At 51.0% G+C, this 21931-nt stretch overlaps 2 protein-coding genes across 5 annotated transcripts; one reads left to right on the top strand and one right to left on the bottom strand.

The window, feature by feature from the left end:
• Positions 1 to 495: 495 nt before the first annotated feature.
• IRX2 (iroquois homeobox 2) lies at positions 496 to 10311 on the bottom strand. 3 transcript variants are annotated; one of them, XM_055366893.2, is made up of 5 exons: positions 9799 to 10276; positions 8017 to 8422; positions 6981 to 7688; positions 6170 to 6245; positions 496 to 1675 (listed from the first exon to the last, which is right to left on the bottom strand). In XM_055366893.2, exons 1-4 carry the CDS (start codon positions 10045 to 10047, stop codon positions 6193 to 6195), a joined length of 1416 nt encoding a protein of 471 aa, XP_055222868.2. In that variant the 5' UTR covers positions 10048 to 10276; the 3' UTR covers positions 496 to 1675; positions 6170 to 6192. The 3 variants fall into 3 exon arrangements, with proteins under 3 accessions (XP_055222868.2, XP_030859397.3, XP_055222867.2); XM_031003537.3 differs by lacking the exon at positions 496 to 1675 and adding an exon at positions 4805 to 5421 and having other exon boundaries at positions 9799 to 10311; XM_055366892.2 differs by lacking the exon at positions 496 to 1675 and having other exon boundaries at positions 4805 to 6245; positions 9799 to 10311.
• Positions 10312 to 10485: 174 nt separating this feature from the next.
• Positions 10486 to 14042, top strand: IRX2-DT (IRX2 divergent transcript). 2 transcript variants are annotated; one of them, XM_019012901.4, is made up of 3 exons: positions 10488 to 11099; positions 11257 to 11389; positions 13677 to 14042. In XM_019012901.4, exons 1-3 carry the CDS (start codon positions 10900 to 10902, stop codon positions 14022 to 14024), a joined length of 681 nt encoding a protein of 226 aa, XP_018868446.3. In that variant the 5' UTR covers positions 10488 to 10899; the 3' UTR covers positions 14025 to 14042. The 2 variants fall into 2 exon arrangements, 1 of the variants encoding a protein (XP_018868446.3); XR_010131857.1 differs by lacking the exon at positions 11257 to 11389 and having other exon boundaries at positions 10486 to 11099.
• Positions 14043 to 21931: the final 7889 nt, after the last annotated feature.

Below are 21931 nucleotides of genomic sequence, written 5' to 3'. Positions count from 1 at the left end.
TTTTCCTCTGGAATCATTATTTATAGCAGGAAGAAAAAAAAAAGCCCACTGTTAGAATGGAGGCAAGGAGGGAATTTCTGAGAACCATTGGGTGAATGTATTTTTCCTTAAAGGTCACCAAAAAGGAGGGGAGGTGTAGGGGTGAGTCTTGACTCTTATGAGCTCTTCTGTGAATTTATTACTCAAGAGCATTAACTAATTACCAGATCAGATAAATGAAAAAAAATTCCCTAAAATAACCCAAGGTAATTATAACCGTGCTGTTGACACTAACGATTAATAATTGATCAGGAGTCACACACAATAAATTGTCAATTTATCTCCCCACAAAAATGTGAGTGCTTGTGTAGCATTGTGTTTTGTTTCTTCCCTCTGGGTATTTTCTGTGAATATCGAGTCTGTATTGGAGGCAGCCCCAAATCTCATAGTCAATTCTTTAAGAATATTATATTTCATTTATTTACAGCTCCATATAGAACAAAGTAACATTAGAACACCTTTTAAAAATACTTTTATTATCATGGGGCCAGAGTTAAACAAACAAAAAAAATTCTTCCTCTTTCCTTTTATCTGGGATTGCGCAAATACAGACAACAGATATTTCCTTTCTTCATTGTATTAGCAATACAGTCCTCCTAAATTGTGTCTTCAATTATTATCTTTCTTAGAAAGAGAGAGAACACTCTGCCTTCACGGTAGGAAACACAAGACTATTCTCTGTTCCAAGGGTGGAGGGGACAGAGGTGCCGGTTGAGGCCACATCCATCTGTTTCTAGGGATGCAGCTGAAGGGAGAGGCTGATGCATACAAGTGGGGTGTCTGCTTCCTAAAACTGGGGCTCAAAGTGTTTTCTCTTCCACCCATCAATGGCTGAGGTCCAAGTGCATATTGTTGAAAACCAGATTCGTAGCATTCTAGCCCAAGCAAAGGGGAGGGCTAGTGAGTGCTTTCATTATGGCCAATAGATAGTAATTTTCAGCAACTGGAAAATTATATTGTCATAGATTACTTCTCCTTATAATTAGCCTTTAAAATATCTGTAGGGATTTGTCACTTGCATAAAGGTTTGAAAATACATCAAAGGGACATGTCCCCCTTGCGATTTGTAGAAATTCAAATGATGTTAATCATAATATCCACATAGCACAGACGGTTGTGTATTGTTCCCAAGATAGCCTCTTCGGTTAACGCTTTCAAAAAAAATAGTTAAAATGGTATTTTTGTAAAAGCAGTTTAAAACATATTTAATATATCTATTTATATTTTAATTTTGAGTCTACATGAATGTTTTCCTTGGGATTCTCAAGGTACTGGGCAACTAAAGAAAAATTATATAGTGATAATTATTGTATATTGTTACTTGGATGAAACTTTCTCATAATTCACTTCAGAGTGTTACTGAAATTTGAAAATGCCTCTGAGTGGACCACAAATTGGTTTGGAATAATTTTTTTTTCCAAATTGATGTCTGTTTAATTGGGCTGTAACAGTGGTAGTTTAGTATGTACATTTACTCCGTAGTTAAAAAACAAAGGGTCCACTTTACTTTTAGCCTCCTTGATAAGTATTTCAATGCAATTGTAAATGATCCGAAAACGCGCACGGGCTTCGGAGGTGGCTATTTCATCCTTGTGTTTCTTCGCAGTGGTTCTCGCCTCCCAGAATCCGCAGAGATCTAATAAACACATAAGTTAAAGAGAGCCTCAAGGGAACCCCGAGCCCTCTTCCCCCACTCTCCCAACTCCAGAATGAGATCCGCGGCGGCCCGGCGAGGGGGTTCTGGGGAGGCGCACCCCAGGCTGGCTACCCTGAGCCCAGGCCCAAGGCTGCCCCTCTAGGCCCCTAGCACCCAGCCCCCTTCCTCTCTCCGCTCCCCGCCCCTCCTTCCTCGCATCAGACAAAGGTGGATGAAGTTCTTTTCAAGTTTCAAAGGCAGTTGCTGGGCAGCTTTGCAGAAACAATAACTCTTTTATTGGGAACAAATGTTGACATTTGACGGGCGCGGGAGGCAGCGCCCGCGCCGGCCGCCGGGCAAGCGCCCCGGTGCTCTCGGCAGCGCCCGGCCCCCGGGGCCCACCTGAGATTAAAGCGCGAATTCCGATAAATCAGCTCTAAGGAAACCCTGGGCCGCGGAGAGCAGAAGGGCTGTCGCGGATCCACCACGCGGGCGCCGGGCCGCGGAGCCGGGAGCGCGCCCAGGCCTGCACCCGCAGCAAAGCCAAGGCCACCGCCCCAAAGCCCATCTGCTCCTGGTCGCCCCGTTTTGCCGACGTCTCCCCGGCCTCAGTCAACAACAGCAAACTTCTATCTTGGAGGGCTAGGTAATTTCTGACTATGAAAATTTTACAGCAAAAATAAAATTCAGACCCCATTAGCTTCCCTCTCCAGTGAAAGATCTCTCTCTCTTTCTCTCTCCTTCCTTCCTCGTTCATCTTTTCCAATGACCAGCATGGAGAGGAGCTCATAAATCACTCTACATTTCTTTAAAAAGATCCCTCTAAACACCTGCAGGTTTTATGTTCTTAGTGTATATTTTAGAAATCAAGTTCTCTAGAAGGAAATTCAGGTCAGGAGACAGAGTGGGTAAGTTATGGAAATCTTTAATAATTTGTTGGGCACATAAACATCAAAGAAGCTTCCTTAGCCTTGGCTAATCTCCTGAGCTGCTTTGAGTTTTCACCAGTTGAAATGTGCATGTCCTCCCAGAGAATGCAGTCGTGTGTGTGTGTGTGTGTGTGTGTGTGTGTGTTGAAAGGGAACAGGGATCGCATGTTCAGGTAAAACAATCTTCCTCGTTCCAAAGGGAGGCGGCTTTTACCCCTGCTCCAATGCCTGAACATAAGCGCAAAGGTTAATTTTGGCTTAGCTTTTCTACTCTCACACTTAAGAAATGTACTGCCTTAAATGTTGTATCTTCATTAGAGTGCATGATCTTTCCGTGTTTATTTTGTTAAATATTGTTAACTTTCATACTTTTCACAGAAGTCATCCAATTACTCTAGTTATAACATTACATATAGCAGAGCCATTGCTGCCATGTGCAATTTATTTCCTGCTGATTTAGGAAATATGGGTAATATTAATAAAGTAAGCTACGTAAGACCTTCAGACAACAATCTAAAATGCTTCCTGAAGGGGAAAATCATTATCTCTATGAAAAGTCTATGAAGGTTTTATTTCTAAAACCAAAACAAGCAAATATACTCAATCCCCCTTTTACCCTCCAGACCTCAGATGTGTTTGTTTCCAGATACACTGCCAGAGAGGCAAAGCTTACCATGTGAAAACTCTTTCCTCCTGCCAATAGATAGCTCAGCTCCAAACACGTTCATATCTATTACTAGGAGAGGCAGAGAAGACAGAAAAATAGTTCTCCACCGCAGAGATTTACTTTATGTCTGACCTCCAAATGCTTCAATATTTAAAACTAACAAAATACATAAGAAATAACAGAAAACAGAAACCTGGTTCTGCCCCCCTTCTCCACAGTCAAACCACAATCACTTCTTCCCATCGGTATGGCTCTGTGTCCAGTTACCAGTCCCCTGGCTTGGCCTCAAGTATCTAAGATTACTTTCAAATACCCTTTCTAACAAGACCCCAGCAAGAGGCCACTAATTTCTATGGCAAAAAAAAGCCACTAGAGAGAGATCCGTTTGTCAATATCAACTGGTCCAGCAATTTCCCATCCTCAGACACATTGGCCTATCGGAGCTGGCAGATGTTTAGACAAGATTTTATAAATTGTTCAATATCAGCCCATAATGAACCCCAACTGACCATTCCAAAGCAGCTAAAAGCATCCCAGACCTCCCCCGCTGGGATCCAATAATGCTCTCATGCTGCAACATTATTAATCATGGAATAAAATAGATGAACCTCTTGAAAAATAAGTGTATGATTGATTAAAGGGCAATCTAAGAAGCTATTATTCTTGTTTTATAACCGTAAGTTATATTCACTCAATTTATCTTTCGAGAGGAAATAAATGATTGTTCATTTCTTCTCTGAAATTATATTATATGGATATCCATATAATTTTGCTGAAAATTAAAGTGACAGGCTTGCTACTTTTATGATACTAATCAAAGGGGATATGTTACTTGACTACAAATTTTAGACTTGTCCTATAATTAGAAAGTGAGTAACACAATAAAGAGGCAGTAGTGTAAGGTTGTTTAAAGGTTTTCTTTTCCCCCAGGGTAAGAGTAAGAGCCACTGAAAGGAAAGTAAGTCCCTCCCCCAGATCCTCACCCTAGGTTTAATGTGCATTATAGGAAAAGGAGAGTTAAGAAATCCTTCCATAAATTTGAATAATTAGGCCAATTTGGATAATTCGGGCTTTAAAAAAACAATTATTTCCATCAGTAATTTATTGGTGGGGGGGTGCGACTCTCCATTATCAATATTATTCTCCAGTTTGGTTTACTGAGGAGGTTCAAGAAGCCAGCATCAGAAATAAATATAAAATGCATAGAGTGTCAGATCATTTTATTTTGCCAAGTTTTAAAAATTTACACTAACAAGTAATTAGCATACTCAGGGCACAAAAATCTTATGTTTTTTGTTTTTTTTTTTTTGCAATACCTGTATAGAAATCATCTACAGCACATGTTTCTCCCGATTATATACGTCTCTTCCATCTGCCTTTTTTTTTTTTTTTTTTTTCAATGCTCAGGAGAGAAAGCAGAGTTTATTTCACACAGGTTTTCATTAAAAAGGTGAGGTCAGATCACCTGGAGGTTATTCACTAGAGCTCTACCCCAAATCATTCTTCTCAGAAAAATAAGCCCCAAACACCATATTATTGTAGACTAGTCTGTTTTTATTTACAATTTAAGATATAAATTAGTAAAGAATTCGTGTTAAACAACCAACAAAGATTGTATAACCAGCAATGTTCAAATAAAAACCAGGCAGAATTTATTTACAAAAAGTTTAGATTCCATTGCAATACAACTTGCATAAATTACTAGAAGCTTTATATCATTATAAAAATAAATATCAAATTTGTTTCCACTTCTGAAGTACTCAAGTTCTTCCATCACGTTTTATTTCTACTGTGTACATCTTTTACAAATAAACTTTACAGTAAATCCTATCACACCTATAGAATACATACCGTGGCAATGAAGTGATCAATTCAAGATATCCTGAGAAAAACAGATTGTTTTCAAAAGTCACACATACATCGGGGAAGCTATACTATACCAACAAATTCACATATGTCCAACAATAGTCTGTTCCAATCGTTAGAGTCTGTGGGCTGACAGTGCTGTGTGGATCCTTGTCTTTTACAGTGGCACAAGATGTGGTGTGGATTTAGACATCTGTTTGTTGTATCTGTAAGTTTATGAGCTTGGGAAGAGAGAATGGCCTGCTGACTTTTTTTTTTTTTTTCAAAGCAATTGTGACACCTACCTGTGGACCAAGGAAAAAACCAAATCATCCCCAATTTTTCAGTTCCACACCAACACCATCATAAAAACGAGTTGATCTGAAGTGGTTCCAAATCTTTCTTATCTTCAAGATCTATGATTAGTAATTCTGACTCGTTGCAAAGCAACATATTTTTTGAGATACTGTTGTGAGCCCCGGGAGAATGTCAGAGTCCTGTCCACTTGGACATGGGTGGAGGGGAGGTTGGGCAGGGCTGATAAAAGACTAGTACGCCTCGTGTCTCTTCAGTCTTATTTTGCAAACATCATCTATAAAGGTTTTTGCTACTCCAAGTTTTGGTAGCCCAAGCTCATCAAAGCATGTGTCTATTATGTGTCTAGCATAGTAAAAATGGCTCTAAATTGCATATAAATGCCCAGATTTTAATAATCTATTGTTTCAAAAGAAAACAACAGTAGTGTGTAATATATATATACACATGTACTATATATATACATGTACTATATATATACATATATATATTACACACACACACACATATATATATATATATTTTTTCCTTCCCTAGGTAAAGGAGTGATAGAACTTGTGCCAAAAAGAGGGAATCTATAAAACAGAAAATATAGTTTCCCCCTTAAGGAAAGAAAAGCTGGACAAGATTGAAATGCTCTGTCTTCTAACCCCATGACCAGAAGCAAGAAAAACACATTAAACAAGTTGGTGCTGGGAGGCTCCAGAGGATCTGGGAAGCACCAGGGTGCCCACTTACTTGCATTGCTGTGCTCGGCCCTTCTATAGGTAGGGCTGGACGCCCCCGCCAACCACGGTGCAGCCCTCGCTGGCATCTGTCAGGGGAGTGGGCAGTTAGTCAGAACCGACCCCACAGCCTGCTGGCTGCGCAGACTACCGTGCACCCACCATCCTCCACTCCCAGGCAAACAGCAGTTTGGGAAACCGACTGTCTCCAGGGCCGCTATCTGAGACGACTTTTGGTGATGTTCCCTAGTTCTTAACTTTCCTCCCTTGAACTCCTCTTTCGGGTAGCCTGACTTAGGAGCAACACAGGCAACATAGCACAGGGGAAAAAACGGTTTTCTTTCCGAACAACGACAACAACAAAAAGCGGAAAAAACATTTGATTTTATCTTTTGAAGACAAAACGCCTCTGAGAGTAACTGGAACGTTCTGTTTGCTTCTAGCCAACGGCAGAAAAGCGGATTCAACTCTGACTCCTTAACAAGACACCGAAACACACCCAGGCTCATTAGGGCGACACGCTGTAATTTGAATTTCGTGGCAATCTGGGTTTGCCGAAACTAAGACAGCCACGATAGTAATAGTAACAGTCAAAATAACAGTAAATTAAGTAAAATTAAATAATAACAGGGCAAGTCTAAAAAGAGGGCCACACCTTCTTTGGCTTCCATCTCGCCCTCCGCCCTCACTCTGCTAATTCTGGGTCCCAGGAGTGGCCCCCTGGATCTTCTTCCTGGACCCTCCCTTGGGTCTCCCGGGCGCTCCGCCTCCCCGGGGCTGGCTCTCCCTCCCCTCCCGGGCGCCCCCGGCCGCGGGCTGCCTACCTTTCTTGAGCTCGTAGCCGCCGCCCGGGGACCGGTAGTGGGACTCGAGCGGGTGCGCGCCCGCCTTGCCCGCGTCGCTGGCCGCCTTTGGCGCGGTGTGCAGGGCCTCGCCGGGGGCCGCGGCCGCAGAGTTGTACCGCAGGAGACCCTGGCCCTGCAGCGCCGCGTTCAAGTTCCCGTAGTTTGTGTAGTTGCCGTAGAAGGGCGACGTGTAGTAGAGGGGGCGGCCCAGCAGCGGCGAGGCAGGGTAGGGCGAGCCTCCTGGCGGTGCCCCGGTTGAGGCCGGCGCGGCGGCCGCGGGCAGCCCCGGTGGCCCGCAGCCCGGGCCCAGGCTCGGCTGCTTGAGGTCCGACGTGGCGATCTCGGCCAGCGACCACAGCTTGGGCTTGCTGGCGGGGGGCGGCGCGCCCGGAGACGTCCGGCTGCCCTGGGGCGTCTTGCGGCCACCGCGGGGCGCGGCCTCGGGCGGGGGGCTCAGCAGCGGCGCCTCCAAGCCGGTAAGCGGCGACGAGGTCACGGGCTTGGGCGGCGCCAGGCCCCGCTCGCCCTCCTCGTCGTCGTCCTCGTCGTCCTCCAGGTCGTCATATTTGTCCTTGCACTCCGAGCCCGATTCGCACAGGGGGTCCCCGGCGCGGCACGGAAGCTTCTCCCCGTCCGACTCGGCCGAGCACGAGTGATCCGTGAGCGAGTCCACGTGCAGGCTGATCCCTGTGGGGGCGCGGGCACGGTGGGTGGCACGAGGGGACAGCACAGGCACCTGGAGCCCCCTCCGCCCCCTGTTCTGCGGCACTGGGCCCTCCCCACGGGACCCCTCACCTCGCCCCCACCCGGCCACGTGACAGGCGGAGCCTGACCTCCCCGGGAAGCGCCCGAGGAATCGCTCGCTCAAATCCCGGCGACCCCAGAGCAATGTGGTGCGGCTGGGGCTCCGGCCCGGACCTGGGGTATCCGGCGGGCAACGTCCTCCCCGCCTTAGCTCTGCGCCCCGCCTGGGAAGAAGCGCCCAGAGACCTTGCGCCGGCCGCTGCCCGCTCACCTTCGTCCTCCACCGAGGTCTCTGTGCCCTCCTGCGCCTTGTCGGGACTCTCGTCCTTGCTTCTGGTCGCGTCGCCCTCGTCCTCGTCCTCATCTTCGCTTTTGTTTCTCGGGGCCCAGGTCATCTTGTTCTCCTTCTTGAGGCGCCGGCGCGCGTTGGCGAACCAGGTGGAGACCTGGGTGAGGGTCATCTTGGTGATGATGGCTAGCATGATCTTCTCGCCCTTGGTGGGGTAGGGGTTCTTGCGGTGCTCGTTGAGCCAGGCTTTGAGAGTGGCCGTGGCGTCCCGCGTGGCGTTCTTGCGGTACGCGGGGTCGTTGAGCTGGTACGGGTAGGCCGCGCTGCCGTACGGGTGGTAGCTGATGGCGCCGGTCATGCCGGTGGTGTGCGCGTCGTACGGTGCGCCCTGGAACCAACAAGAGCCTGTGAGTGGAGTATGCGGAGACCCCGCGGGCAACCAACCAGAGGATGCCACCCCTCCGCCCGCCCACGGCCACCGTTCCCCCCGTGAGTCTGGCTCTGGGGCTGCGCTTCCCGCCGCAAAAGAGCATGAAAACGCAGTGTGATTCGGGACCAGCTGTTGATCACAAAAAGTACCGCAGTTTTATTCTCGAATTTTTGAACTATTTCACTTTCCTAAAATGACCCATCTTCCCGTAAGTGTTCCGGAGCCGCTCCTGGCAATGTACACAAACCCTTGCACGTGCGCGCACACAGGCCCACAGGTAGCTCTTTGATATCTAAATTTCTGCAGATGCTTGGAGTGCGGCTGCCTCCCCCTACTCCCTCTTCCCCGCCCTTATATGGTTAAAAAAACACCCCAGAGCCCCCAATTCACTATTCACTGCTCTAAAGCTGGGCAAATCCAATTTGCAACTCAGAAGCCAGTCACCGTTTCGAATTCTTCAAATACGCCGTAATTAGCATTTTAATTCATCCTTTAACGTTTAAATTCGAGGCATTTGCAGCCTTCGCCAAGGCCCCAGCGACTCCGTCGCTGCCCAGAAATTCCGCCGAGGGCCGGCAGTCGCGACAACCCCGTAATGGCCTCAATCGCCCGTAACGTGCTTCGCCGCGGCCCGGGCCTGGCCCAGCTCAGGAACCTCGAGACTCGCGAGCCGCCCCCAGGTCGCCGGAGCAGGAGCTGCGCTCGGGCCACGGAGGGCTCAGGCGGCCCTTAGCGGGTCACACGCCCGCAAGCACGATATTTGAAAGCATGGTCCGCTGGACAGAGTAAGGCCGAAACGTGGGCGCCTCGGGCCGGACTCGGGAGCCGCAGCTGAATGCTCGGCTCCCGGGCCTAACTCGGTGACCCCCACCGCCCTGAGCCCCGCGAGTGAATGCGAACCGCCCGGCCGTCGGCCCAGAGGCCGCAGTGAAGCGGACCCTCGCGCCCCACGCCAATGCAGGCGAGCACACAGCCCACTCCCAACGCCTCCCCAGGCTGCGGTGCGGGAACCAGGGACAAACGGCGCCAGACCCCGGCCCCGGCGGAGATGCACTTCCCAGGCTCTCAGAGAAAATCAGCCGGCGAGCCGAGGGGACGCGCGGGGGGCGCGCGGGTCCCGGCCGGGCTCAGGGACGTCCCCGCCGGCCGCCCTGCCCTCCCCACCCGGGGCCCAGCTCAGCCTGCGGGGCGGCCAACCGAGCCGGCGACTCCTGAGTCGCCGGCCGCGCCACATTCCCGGCGGCCCCCGCCCGCCGAACCCGAGCCCCGCTCCGCCTGCGCCCCGTCTGGGTCCCGGCGCCCAGGAGTCCCGCGTCCCGCCCGCGCCCGGTTACCATGTAGGACGGGAAGCCGGCGGCGGCGGCGGCGGCGTCGGCCGAGTACTGCAGCGGGCTCCCGAAGCCGGTGGCCGCCTGCGCCGTGAAGGCCGCCGAGCCCGGGTAGGGGCTGAACGCCGAGCCCGACGCCGAGCGCGCCAGCTCCTCGCTGCGCGGAGCCGCCAAAGCCGACGCGCCGTAGGCCGGGCACGAGTAGAGCGCCAGCGAGCCGGGCGCCTGGTACAGGTAGCCCTGCGGGTAGGACATGGTGGGCGCGGGGCGCGGGGCCCGCGTCACGCCGAGCAGCGGGCAGGGCGCGCGGCGCCCTCCATCCACGCCCGGCCGGGGCGCGGCGCGGCGGCGGGCACCCGGACGGCGGGCGGAGGCAGGCCGGCCCGGGTACTAGCCTGGGCGGCCCGCGGGCCGGGGCGGCGGCGGGGTGGCGGCGGCGGCGGCAGCAGCGCGGAGCCGGTGGGCGCAGCCGCGCGCCAGGCCGGCGGTCGGGGTTTGGGGGAGTCTGGAGTCGGGAGTGAGGAGTTGAGGAAGGAGCGCTCGAGTTTCCGAGGGACATTGGAACGCGCAGCTGTCCATCACGCGCTCATCTGCATATTCGGGGGCCCGCCCCTCCCCTGCTCCGCCCGCTGCAGCCTCCGGGCCGCGGCCGGGGGAGGGGCAGAGAGACGGGAGGGAGGCGGGGGAGGGCGGAGGCGACGGAGGCGGGCGGCGGGAGGGACGGGCAGGCTTTTGTGGCGCAGCCGCCTCTCTAGCAGCTCCGGCCCCAGCCCGCGGCTCGCGGACCTGCAGCCCAGCCCGGCCGCGCTGCGTGCCCCGGCGCGCACCCCCTCCCACTCCCATCCACTCGGAGCCACGTCCTCTGCCCGGCTCCGGCCGGCTCCCACCGTCCCCGGCCACCGTCTTCGCCCCTGACCGGCCCCCGCCCCTTCCAGCCACTACCCCGCCCCCACCCCCTTCTCCAGCCGCACGGACTAGGCAGAGGCCGCCCGCGGTCAGGCCTGGCCGGGTCCAATTAGGGGACTCACAGCCTGCCCCGCTGTGCACCCCGAGGAGGCCCGGCCCCTGTGTCCAATCCGGAAGTCGCAGGGAAGTGGGGAGGTCAGGATGGTGGCGCCCGCGGCTCGGGTCTTCCTCCGGGCAGTGCGCGCGGCTCTCACTTCCACGGTCCCGGACCTGCTCTGCCTCCTGGCCCGAGGCTCCCTGCGTGACCTCGCGTCTGGTCGCCTACCCCTCGCGGTCCACTCCGCCCAGCATGGACCTGGATCCGGGGCGCCTTGGTTGCGAATTGCCAGGAGGGCCCTGAGGTGAGCTTTCTGCCCCCAAATCCGCAGCGCAACCCCCGGGGTCCTGAACGTTACGACTTTCCACTGTTGGGAATGCCGCCAGGGCTGCAGCTAAGAAGACGCCGTCCCCTAAAGAGTTTTATTTTATTTTGTTTTTCTAAGTTGACTCCTCTTTCAGATTTGTGTTGTCAAAACACTGGGGGGATGATTGTTACCTGACAAACCGCCTCTGGCAGGACCTGAAGCCTCCCAGTCACGTCGGGAACGGGCAGGAGCTCAGGCTGGCGCCGCCGGTGCAGTGGGCATTACAGGTAGCTCAGGTGACGCGCGTCTGGAGTAGGGGGGCGGTTGCCTTGCGGGGCTCAGAAGCGAGGCGGTTGGCGAGGGTTCCTAGGACCCCAGCTTCCTAGAACCCGCTCCCCATCACGCTTCTCCATCCCTTTTCCACTCGGGGATGGCCGAAGAGGGCGTCTGGCTGCCCACTCCGAAGGGTCGCCTATGGGGGGCGCTCAGGGGGATGGAAGAGTGTCAGGTCTGTGCTGGCCTATTGGGAGCACCCACCCAGCAGGTGCCTCTGTCCTCGGAAGCCGTCTCGGGTGGGTGCGGTGGAGAAGAGAGAGCGCAGTGGCCTGGGGCGGGCCTCAGCTCAGGCCTGCAGCCGACTCCTGCACCCCTGCTGGCCCTGCAGCCTGCGGAGCGGCCTTAGTGATCTCAGGACGCAGGGCATGTTGCGGCCTCCCTGTGGTGCGGCTGCAGCGGCGCGGAGGGAGCGGAGCCCGGGTTGCCAGTCTGGTCCAGGGCGCAAGAGAAACACTCACGGCATCAGGCTGTCTTTCCCCAGGTGCAAGGGAACCAGTTGCAAACTGCAGTGCTGTGCTTGAGGATGGCTCCTCCTGAGCCAGCAGGCAGGGCGACGCTCCCGGTAGGCGCGGTCCAGGCACGTTACCCCTCCCGCCAGGAGCTCCCGAGCCGAGCCACTCGCCCCTTACCAGTTATCCCACCCACCCCTTCGCCCACACTGCTCCCCCACCACTCTTCCTACAAACCACACCCCCATCCTGCACACAACTTCTTCAGGCCATCTCAACACACGCACACGCACACACACCCACGACCACCTCTCCCTCCACCCACAGACACCCCGTTCCCACAGGCTGGGGCTCCTGCAACGACCCAGAGGGGGGTTTCAACCTTGCTGCGACTCCATATGGGACATCCTAATTCAGTCCAGGACAGATATTTTTAATCAATTACTATAGAGCTGAAAAACAGAGAGAGAGAGAAAGCAGCCGGGTTGGGCAAGCCGTCGACAGTCTGCGACATTTTTCCGCTTCCTGGGAGGGAATTCCTCCAAGAAGAGGGGTAAATGAGAGACCCACACGCTGGATGGCAAACACAAACACTGGCAGATCAGATGGCAACCTTTAGGGTTCCTTTACGATCAGATCAGTTTAAATGAAAAAAAAATCGGGTGTAATTTTTATCACCAGGGAGCACTGGCCTGGAGTATTTCCATTTCTAAAGAGCGGTTCCCGCTGTGGTTTCATTAGCATTTGGGGCTCATCCTCCCTCCCCCTCCCTTGACCCACCCCCCTCCCCCCGCCGGACCTCTGCCAGGGGCAGAAGAGAAAACAGCCAGTTATTATACAAACATCCTCAGTTTGGAGCTGGAGTGTCTGCTCTGGATACAGTCGATTCTGACATCAATTAAATATTTAACCAGACACGTGCAGTGACGGGGAGGGTCCCCTCACCCAGGGTGCATCTCCAGAAACGCCGCCTGCCCTTCCCCTCTCTTTAGCTCAGTGTTGGGAGTTTGAAGACGGCCTCTTCCCGTCCTGTGTGTATTTTCCCCTTAGCAATTATACTCCTCCACTGAAATCGAAATTTTCCATACCGCTGCTGCCTGTTACTAATAAAAACCGTCTACCTTGCACTATTAAACAGTCGACTCTTACTACATGCCGTTTTTATTGGTAGTGACTGTAGCAAATTAAAATGCCTACGCAGGGACATTAAAAACTTACACTCGTCATTGTTATTGAAATATATAAACTCCGTTTTGCTTTAAAGCTCTCTGATATTAAAGAAAAAAATCACTTTCCCTTTTCTTAAGTTAAAGTTGGCTTGGTCTTCTTCTTCTTAAAAAAAAAAAAAAAATCAATCATGAGAAAACATGCTGCCAGCGTGGAGTTTTGGCGCGGCGGTCCCGGCGAGGCTGCCTGAGAGGGTGGCGGGCTCAGCCCGGACTCGGTCTCGGGGCCACGAGGGCTGCAAGGCCGCGGCTCCCGAAGAGGAGGGCCTGGGATGTTTTGCTTAAGGGCGATGGGGGGTGCTCAGGCCTGTGGGGTCGCTGGGGAGGGCCCGGCACTTGGCTTCTGAGGCTTTTCAGTTGCCGTCCGAGCTGGAGGGAGGGAATGAGCAGGCACGCAGGGAAAACCCAGTAACTGCTTTGCAAACGCGACCCCTGGTCACAGTAACCCAGGCGGTGCGCAGTTTCAGGTTCATGGTGGGCCCTGCCCCCTTTCCTAGGTGTGCCCTAGGAGGTGGGGAAAAAATTAACACTGTTTCTATTTTTCTTTATTGTCCCTGCAACAGCCAAAGAATTTAGAACGAGTCTACGTGGACACGCAAGTTTCAGCGAGCGGGGATTTCCTGCGAGGCCGAGCGCGAGGAACAGCCGGCCCCGGAGGCTCGGGCTCGGGGTCTCTCCGGGAACGCAGCCGACTGAGAAGGCCGGGGCGCTCGCCGGGCTCGGCGCCGTCCTCCGTGTCGCGGGGACGGAAGGAGGCGACGCAGGCCAGGAGTCGTGCGCGCGGGCGGCGAGGGGGCGCTGTGGCCCGTGTCTGCCGGCCCGAGTCCCAGCAACGGTGGGCGCGACCCACCTCCTCCCACGGCGGCTTAATTCGGGGAAGAAGAAAAAACGGCATCGAGGCATTTCAATAAAACCTAAGCGATTCCTGATCCTTTCTCATTGTGGTTCCTTATGAGCTTTCGGTGTCTGGCGGGGAAACAGTTACCGTTCGGGGGTGTGGCAAACTTTTTTGGCAATTAAGATGAAATAGACACTTTTATGTGGGTTTCCTTTAAAGAAGTAACATTGGAAATGTAAGTGGTTTCAATGCATCGAATCACATCGCTACCGTATTCACGGTCACCGGCCCTCCCGTTCCAGGGCTCCCCGCGTTTGTCGAGGGAGAGAGCGAGGCAGGAACAGGGGGCCGGGGACATGAGAAGTTTGGCTAAGAAATTTTTCTTCTCTTTGAAAACAAATGCGTTGTTATAAATGGAACAAAATTTAAGTCAACATGGAACCCACATCTCTTTCAAACGACGTTTCTAGGTCTAGTACTCTGTGAGTAGGTTGGTCTGGATATTACGCTCAACCGGCATTTCTAGGCTCTCAAAGACGCTTCCGAGGCCTAAATGTTTTCCTGGAAAACACGTGCAGAGGAGCATCCATGGGAGACTGAAAGGTCCCCAAAGCTCCAGTCCTGGCAGGATGTGCAAGGCCTCTCGAGGTTTTCAAATGGGCCCCCGAGGCCTGGGAGATCCCCGAGTAGCCACGCGGGCGCCACTTCAGGGACTCGGGGCGGCGGCTACTGTGGGCCGGGAGGGCCCCCGCCCGGGCTGCTCTGAGCGCCTGGACCCGGGACCCTGCGCGCGCTCTTTTCTTTTTCTTTCGTTTCTTTCTTTCTTATTTATTTATAATTTACATTCTAGGGACCTCGTATTCAGCTAACCAGCTCTTGCTTACTTAACTGCCCTGTTTTTAGCTCCGGATTTCTGGGAGGTCTCCCCGTGGCTAACTTGTCCCTCCCGGCTTCCTTTAGCGCTCTGCAAAATTTGCCTTCCTCCCACAGATGCCCCGCCTCCGACGTGCTTCCTGAAGTTTCTCTCCCGCTCAGGGTGCCCGCAATCCTGAATTCTCCAGCATCTCGCCGACTCCGTCTCTATTCTCCTCTCTTTCCTAATCTCGCGCTGGCTTCGCCCTTTTCTCTCTCCTCCTCCTTCCTACGCGCCCCGCCCCCTCCCCCCAGGTCGCACCTCTCCCCGCCCGGGTCGGGAGCCCCTCGTGGCCAGGCGTCCGCGCGGCTCAAGGCCGAGGTCCGCCACGCTGGGCCGCTCGTGGGCGGCTCTCACCCGGCATACCCTGGAAACGGCGCGTCCCGCCAGCTGCGGCTCCAGCCTGGGAGTGAGCGCAGCGCGGGGAGCCTGCAGCGTCTGGAGAGTGAGGAAAAGGGACATTCCTTGGAAATGGACAGAGCCGAGTTCCTTAAAGGGATCGCAGTTGAAAGAGACCCTCTTCAAAATCAGCAACGACCTGGCAGCCTTAGTTCCTCAACAGGAGATGGTTCGAAGATGAAATGTTTGAAACTCCGCCGCCGTTTCACCTTTGCACACACGCGCACGGCAGGCCCAGATCCGCACAGAGACGCAGACACGCGCGCACTCGCGCTTCCCGGAGAGGTCGGCGCGTCTCGCTGAAGCTGTTCTGGTCAAGTGGAGTTGTCAGGGCTTTGTTTTGTTTTTGTTTTGTCTTTTAAATGTGTTTTACAACACAGTCTTCAGCAGAACTTAGCTCCCTCAACCCTCCGTCCCTCCAGCAGCTCCTCCGTGGCTCTGCAATCTTCTATTTAGACACCAGAGCGCACCTCGGTGCTGGCCTCGGCGGGGGTGCGGGGTGCGGGTGGCGGGGTGTGCGGTCACCCAGGAGGCTGCGAAGAGTGCAGGGGTCAGCTCCGTCCCGACGAAAGCAGATAGGACTCCTCGCTCGCAGGAAACACTGGAGAAAAGAAAATAATTCCTCGAGTGTTTTTACAATTATTTTAATCCAACCAGCGAGGCTCTAAAGAGCGTTTGTCTTGAGGCCGTGTTGAATACCCTTTGCCAACTGTAAATTCGGCGTGTGTGCCCGAAACAGCTAGCCCTGACCAGGGGCTCGGCAGCACATGGCCAGGCACACACCGAACTCCTCCTTCCCAAATCCTTCTGCAGGATCCTACACACCTGGAGTGTATAGGCAGCGGGAGGGGAGGGTTGGGTTTTGCTTTCTTTGCTTTTTATTTTTATTTTTTAATATGGCTGGGAATGCAGAAATTTTAAAAATGGATACATTTGAGTGTGTTAAAAGTAAAAACTTCTCTTGGACAAAACATAAACTGCTAACCCCAACGGGGGAGAAGATATTTGCCGCACATGTAAATAACAGAGACTGTTCTACAGCACCAGGAGGAATTCTGACTGCCAATGGGTGAAGACGAGGCACCCAGGGAAATAAAGGGGCAGGGATGGGGCAGCCCTCCACGCAGAGGAGACGCCTGAGAATGCGCACATTCACTGGTTGTCTATCTCTAGACAACAGCAGATGCCACTTCACACCAATCGATGGCACCCAGCAAGGCCTAGGGTGTGCACTGTTCAAACTCTCCCTGCGGTGCAGCCTAAATTTCTATAGAGAGATTCGGGAGACATTTGGCCGCATCTGAAAGCGCAGAAGGTGCGTGCTCCCTGGCACCCAGCACACAGGTGCTGGGGAAGCGGGGACGAGGCAGCCCTGGAGCATGGTTTGCAGGAGTGCAAGACTGCAAGCCTTCTCCACGGCCACCACTCCAGGCCTGGATAAAGAATTCGTGGCATATTTCAGGGAACAGAATGTCCCCTGGGGCGAAAGGGGATGAAGTCATTCTACTTGTACCAACTTGAGTGCCTCCTAAAAGTGTAACCTTGGGGGCGGGGATACAGAAGGATGATGCTGACAATGGAATTTAAAAACAAACAGCAACATTTTATGGTGTCTACAGGCGTGGGGGTGGAAGAGCTGCAGCGTCACCATGGCAACAAAAGTCTCCCACGCATCTCAGGCCCGAGGAATCTTTAAAGAGGGAGAGTGGGCATGGGAGGAGGACTTAAGCTATTAGTCATATTTTATTTCTGAAAACTAGATCTGAAGTAACTGTAGCAAAATGTTAACAATTCTTACCTTGGAATACTGGTTACATGGGATTATATTACTCTATTTTTTCATCATGTGAAATATTTTGTATTTTGACAATTTAAATAGTAGCTTTTTATAAAAGTGGCATATGCACTGAAGTATAATGTGCTAATTTGGGATTCATTTAAATAAAACACCTTTCTTAGAATATTTTATTTTTAATGTCTCTTTTCTCGTCTCAATTCCCCCACTTTTAAAAAATCCAAGCATGTCTTGGAATTGCCATTTAGCCTTAAAGGGAATTCCACTTGCACGCATGTATTTGTGCCCCTGTCCTGAGCATCCTGTGGAGGCTGTCCCAGCCCTGGCCCTCCCTCCACTTCCTCTCCGAGCCCAGGGCCTGGTTCCCACTTTGCTCATGGTGGTGCATGAGGGGAAGGGGTGCACTCTGGAGGCAAAGGACAAGCCTGGGTGTGCTGGGCACAGTGTGGCTGCACGCCATCACCCACATGCGTCTACGGGAAAAGACGTGCTTCTACATGCCATTTGACATTTTCTCATTCCAGAGTGTTTGTGGTATAAAGAATATAGCCTGGAAAGCGCAGTCGGAGGCAGAGGGGAAGGCTGGCCTTCAGTGCTCGGCTGGACTCCAGGTTCCTAGCAGGCCCTTTCCCCTTCCACATCTCCTCTCATTCTCAGCGTAGAACACAGGGCCTTTCTGGCCCGTATGCTCCTTCCAGAAACAACCAGTTCTGCCTAGTTCTCTTCACTGTGGCCAGAAGAAGCTGGATCTTTGCAAATACAAATCTGCTGAGAGCCCCAGCACAGTGGGAGGCCATCGGGGCTGGCCTTGGTCAGTAGTTAGAAGGTGATGTGTTTGGATGTGTGTTCCCTCCAAATCTCATGCTGACATGTGGCCTCCAGTATTAGAGACGGGCCTCATGGCAGGTGTTGAGGTCATGGATGCAGAGTGGCCTCCAGTATTAGAGGTGGACCTCATGGGAGGTGTCGAGGCCATGGATGCAAAGTCCTCATGAACTGCTTGGCACAGTAACGAGTGGTCATGAGTTCACAGGAGAACTGGGACTCCCTCTTCTCTCTCTTGTTCCCACTGTTGCCCTGTGACATGCCTGATCCCCCATTGCCTTCTGCTGTGATTGGAAACTTCTGGAGGCCTTGCCAGAAGCAGATGCCGGCACCACACTTCCTGTACAGCCTGAAAACCAAGAACCAAAATAAACATTTTTTCTTGTTAAATTACCAGTCTCAGGTATTCCTTTATAGCAATGCAAACGAACTGAGACACGAGGTCTGCATATTTGATTCTATTCCTCGCTGTGCTCAGAACTCAGGCAGGGAGGAGGGTGCTGTTTCCTGGAAAGTGACACAAATCCAGCCCTCCCTCTGCTGATGTGCCTGACCACCCTGTGGAGCTGCTTCGGCCTGTGGACTCCAGCCCTGGTCAGTAGTTAGAAGGTGATGTGTTTGCAGCCCTTGCCTCTCTGCCTGCAGCCAGGCTCCCCGCCAGGCCGGGGCTCTCCAGGTGGCTTCCTCCTGTAAACTTCACATTTATTTCTCCCCTTGGAGGTCAGCAGAGGCCCAGGAGGCTCCCAAAGCTCTGTGGCAGCAGCTGCCAGGGCTGCAGGTTCCTGTTGGGATGGTTCTCTGGCCTCAGCCCAACCCCTGACTCCATGCCTGGCATGTTGGGGGCACTAGACAAACATTGATTAAATGAACGTATATGAGAATGAATGAATGACTCACTCTTGGTTATTCATCTTTATTTCTAAAAGGCATGGCGGGGTGATGAAGGAGATAAACAAGAATGACAGGAACACTTGCTCACAGGCACCCTGCCCCACCAAGGGCCCTCACTAGACCTGACCCGGGTGAACCACCCAGGCTCCACCCAGATCATTTGCTGGCACTCTTCAGCGGCACAGCCTCCCAAGAATAAAGCAAGAACAGTTTTGCAAGTTAAATTTTAGGGTTCAGTAAATAGATATGTACATTTAAAATAATATTTAGTTAGTAAAATAAATTCTTACGTTAACAATCAACCCAAAACCATGTGTTCCTTAAGAAAAGCAGACACGTATTTTTATCGTTCTATTCCAAAGGACCTCCACAGCTCCCAGCACACAGTGGGTGCTCAATACAGCTAGTTGAGGGAATGAATGAATGCATGTTGAAGTCTGAGGAAAAAGAAAGTTTAATAAAAGCAAACTAAACTTTAATGATATTTTCAGTAAAAAAAACAAACAAAAAGAGTTATAGATATCTTATTTTAAAAGCAAATTAGATCCCAGCAAGGCTTTGTAGACATAGACAAGTTTATTCTAAAATATATATGGAAAGACATGGGCCTTAGAGTAGCTAAAACAATTTGAAAAAGAAGAATCAAGTGGGAGAAATCAGCATACCCAATTTCAAGATATTTATATGGCTATAGTAATCAACATAGAGTGATGTTGGTGGATGGATAGGCCTTGATCAATGGAACAGAGCAGAAAACCCAGAAATAGACACACACAAATATGCTCCATTTATTTTTGACAAAGGCACAAAACAATTCAATGTTTCAACTTTGTTGAAAAGTTTGCCTTTTCAACAAATGGAGCTGGAGCAATTAGACACCCATGAAGGAAAAAAAAAAGTTCACTTTATGTAAAAATTAACCAAAAATGAATCACAGACTTAAATGGAAAATGGAAAATTATAAAATTTGAGAATAATAGGATAAGGTCTTCAAGACCTAGGGCCTGGCAAAGTTTTCAGATCAGATATCTAAAGCACAATACATAAAAGCAAAATCTTGATTAGCTGGACTTCATCAAAATGTAAAACTTTTGCTTGTGAAAGACCCTTAAGATAACAAAAAGATGTATTAGAGATGGAGAGAAAATATTTGCAAACCACATATCTGATTAAGGACTCATATTTACAATATACATAGAAACACAATAGTAAAACAGAGACAAAAAAAAAAACAAAAACACAAACACAAACCAATTAGAATTTAGGGGGAAAAGCACAAATGCATTTTCTGTTTTTCAAAGAAAAAATACAGATGGTAAAAAAAAAAAAGCACATACAATGATTTTAACCTGTTTAATCTTCAAGGAAATGCAAATTAAAACCACAGTGAGATCTATATATCTATCAGAGTAGCAAAAATCTAAAAATAGTAGCAATATGTACTACCGCAAAAAGGCAGAGAAACAGATCACTCATACATTGTTGGTGGGAATATAAAATCTTACATCCATTCTGGAAAACAGTCTGGAAGTTTCTTATAAAACTGGAGATGCATCTACCATACAATCCAGCAATTGCCTTCATGGGTGCTGGTCCCAGAGACTCTTATGTTTCACACAGAAGCCTATATATCAACAGCCACAGCAGCTTTATTTGTAACAGGCAAAAACCAGAATCAGCCCAGATGTCCTGCGCAGGCTTTAGGCAGGGAGTAAAATAGTTTGGTTTACTTTTTAAAAGAAGATTCGTTGAGATATAATGAACATACCAGAAAACTTATCTATTTTAAGTGTACAGTTCAATGATGTTTGGTATATTTAAAGAGTAGTGCAACCTTCACAGCAATCTAATTTTAGAAATTTCTGTCTTCCCAGAATGAAACCCTGTGTACTTTGGAAATCTTGCATCTGGCCTCCTCTGCTGACGATACTGTTTCTGAGTTTCGCTGCTAGTGGCTTTCTGCACAATAGCTGGAGAGTGAAGAGTGTCTGTCTGCTGAAGGATGACTAAGCAGAGTGTGGTTTATCCGCACAGGGAAACAGCACTGAGCAACCACAGAGGAGGGCTTTGCTGTTTGTAGAAGGAGACTAGACCCTGTTATAAGCAGATGGAGGGGAGGCAGCAGGAGGCTGGGCCCATCCTCCCAGCTCTGAGCTGGAAAGAAGGGAAGGAAGGAGGAAGGGAGGAAGGAGGAAGGGAGGAGAGATAAAAAAGAGGAAGAAGGAAAAAGGAAGGAATAAAAAAGAGAAAAATTGAAGGAAGAAAGAGGGAAGGAAGGAAGGGAGGGAGGAAAGGAAGAAAATAAAGGAGGAAAAGGAAGGCGAGAAAGGAAGAAAGGAAAAGGAAGAAATAAAAAGAGGAAGACACAGCAGCTACCACAGTGTTTAGAAAGCTCTTTATATGCCTACATAAGAAATTACATGTATACAAATATATATTTTTCTAAGTAATATATACATTTAGAAAAATGTTAAAATGGATAAGTAGTTCTAAAATGCTTAGTACAATGTGTAATTTCCTGCCCTGCCATCTGCAGCTTCAAGTCCTGCTTTTTAGAGGCAGCGTTTGCAGTTATTCTGACTTTATTTTTTAGCATTCACTCTCACGTCACAAAGTAATAATCTTACACTTCTTTGTTGACCTAATCTATGCCTGAAATTAATCAATTAATTAATTATTGGCTTCCCATTTTGGAAGGTGAGGGCTAAGGGGAGTGACTCAAGGCTGAAATGGCATTGTCACCAATGAGGACCCTCAGCCCCAGGATGTACCCTGTCGCTTCTCAGAGTTCCCCAGTGGCCCCTGGAGAGCAGTTGCACCTGTAGCTCTGGGTGGCAATCCGGCCAGCACAGATGGACAGCGGGGAGTGGTTATGCCTCTGTTCACCCAGAGCAGTCCCTCCACTTTTGTTTTTCAAATTCTCCCAAGTACATCGAGAGGCATCCAGGCCAGTGTTCTGGCTTTGTCTTGCTTCCTCTTTCAGGAGTGTTATGGTCAATGGGAAGTCGAGGCCCCTCAGGCTCTGGGGGAGCACAGCAAGCCAGGCGGCCACCCTAGGAGGCCCTGACACAGGTGCTGCATTTGCCACCCCATTGCCAGCCGTGGCTCTACTGCATACCTGTGGGTGACTTTGCTCCCCACAACCACCCTGCCCTGC

The sequence above is a fragment of the Gorilla gorilla genome, chromosome 19 (assembly GCF_029281585.2).
Source record: "Gorilla gorilla gorilla isolate KB3781 chromosome 19, NHGRI_mGorGor1-v2.1_pri, whole genome shotgun sequence".
In the NCBI taxonomy this organism is placed as follows: domain Eukaryota; kingdom Metazoa; phylum Chordata; class Mammalia; order Primates; family Hominidae; genus Gorilla; species Gorilla gorilla.
Note: the sequence above shows the minus strand (reverse complement) of the source record. Positions and strands in the feature narration are given on the sequence as shown.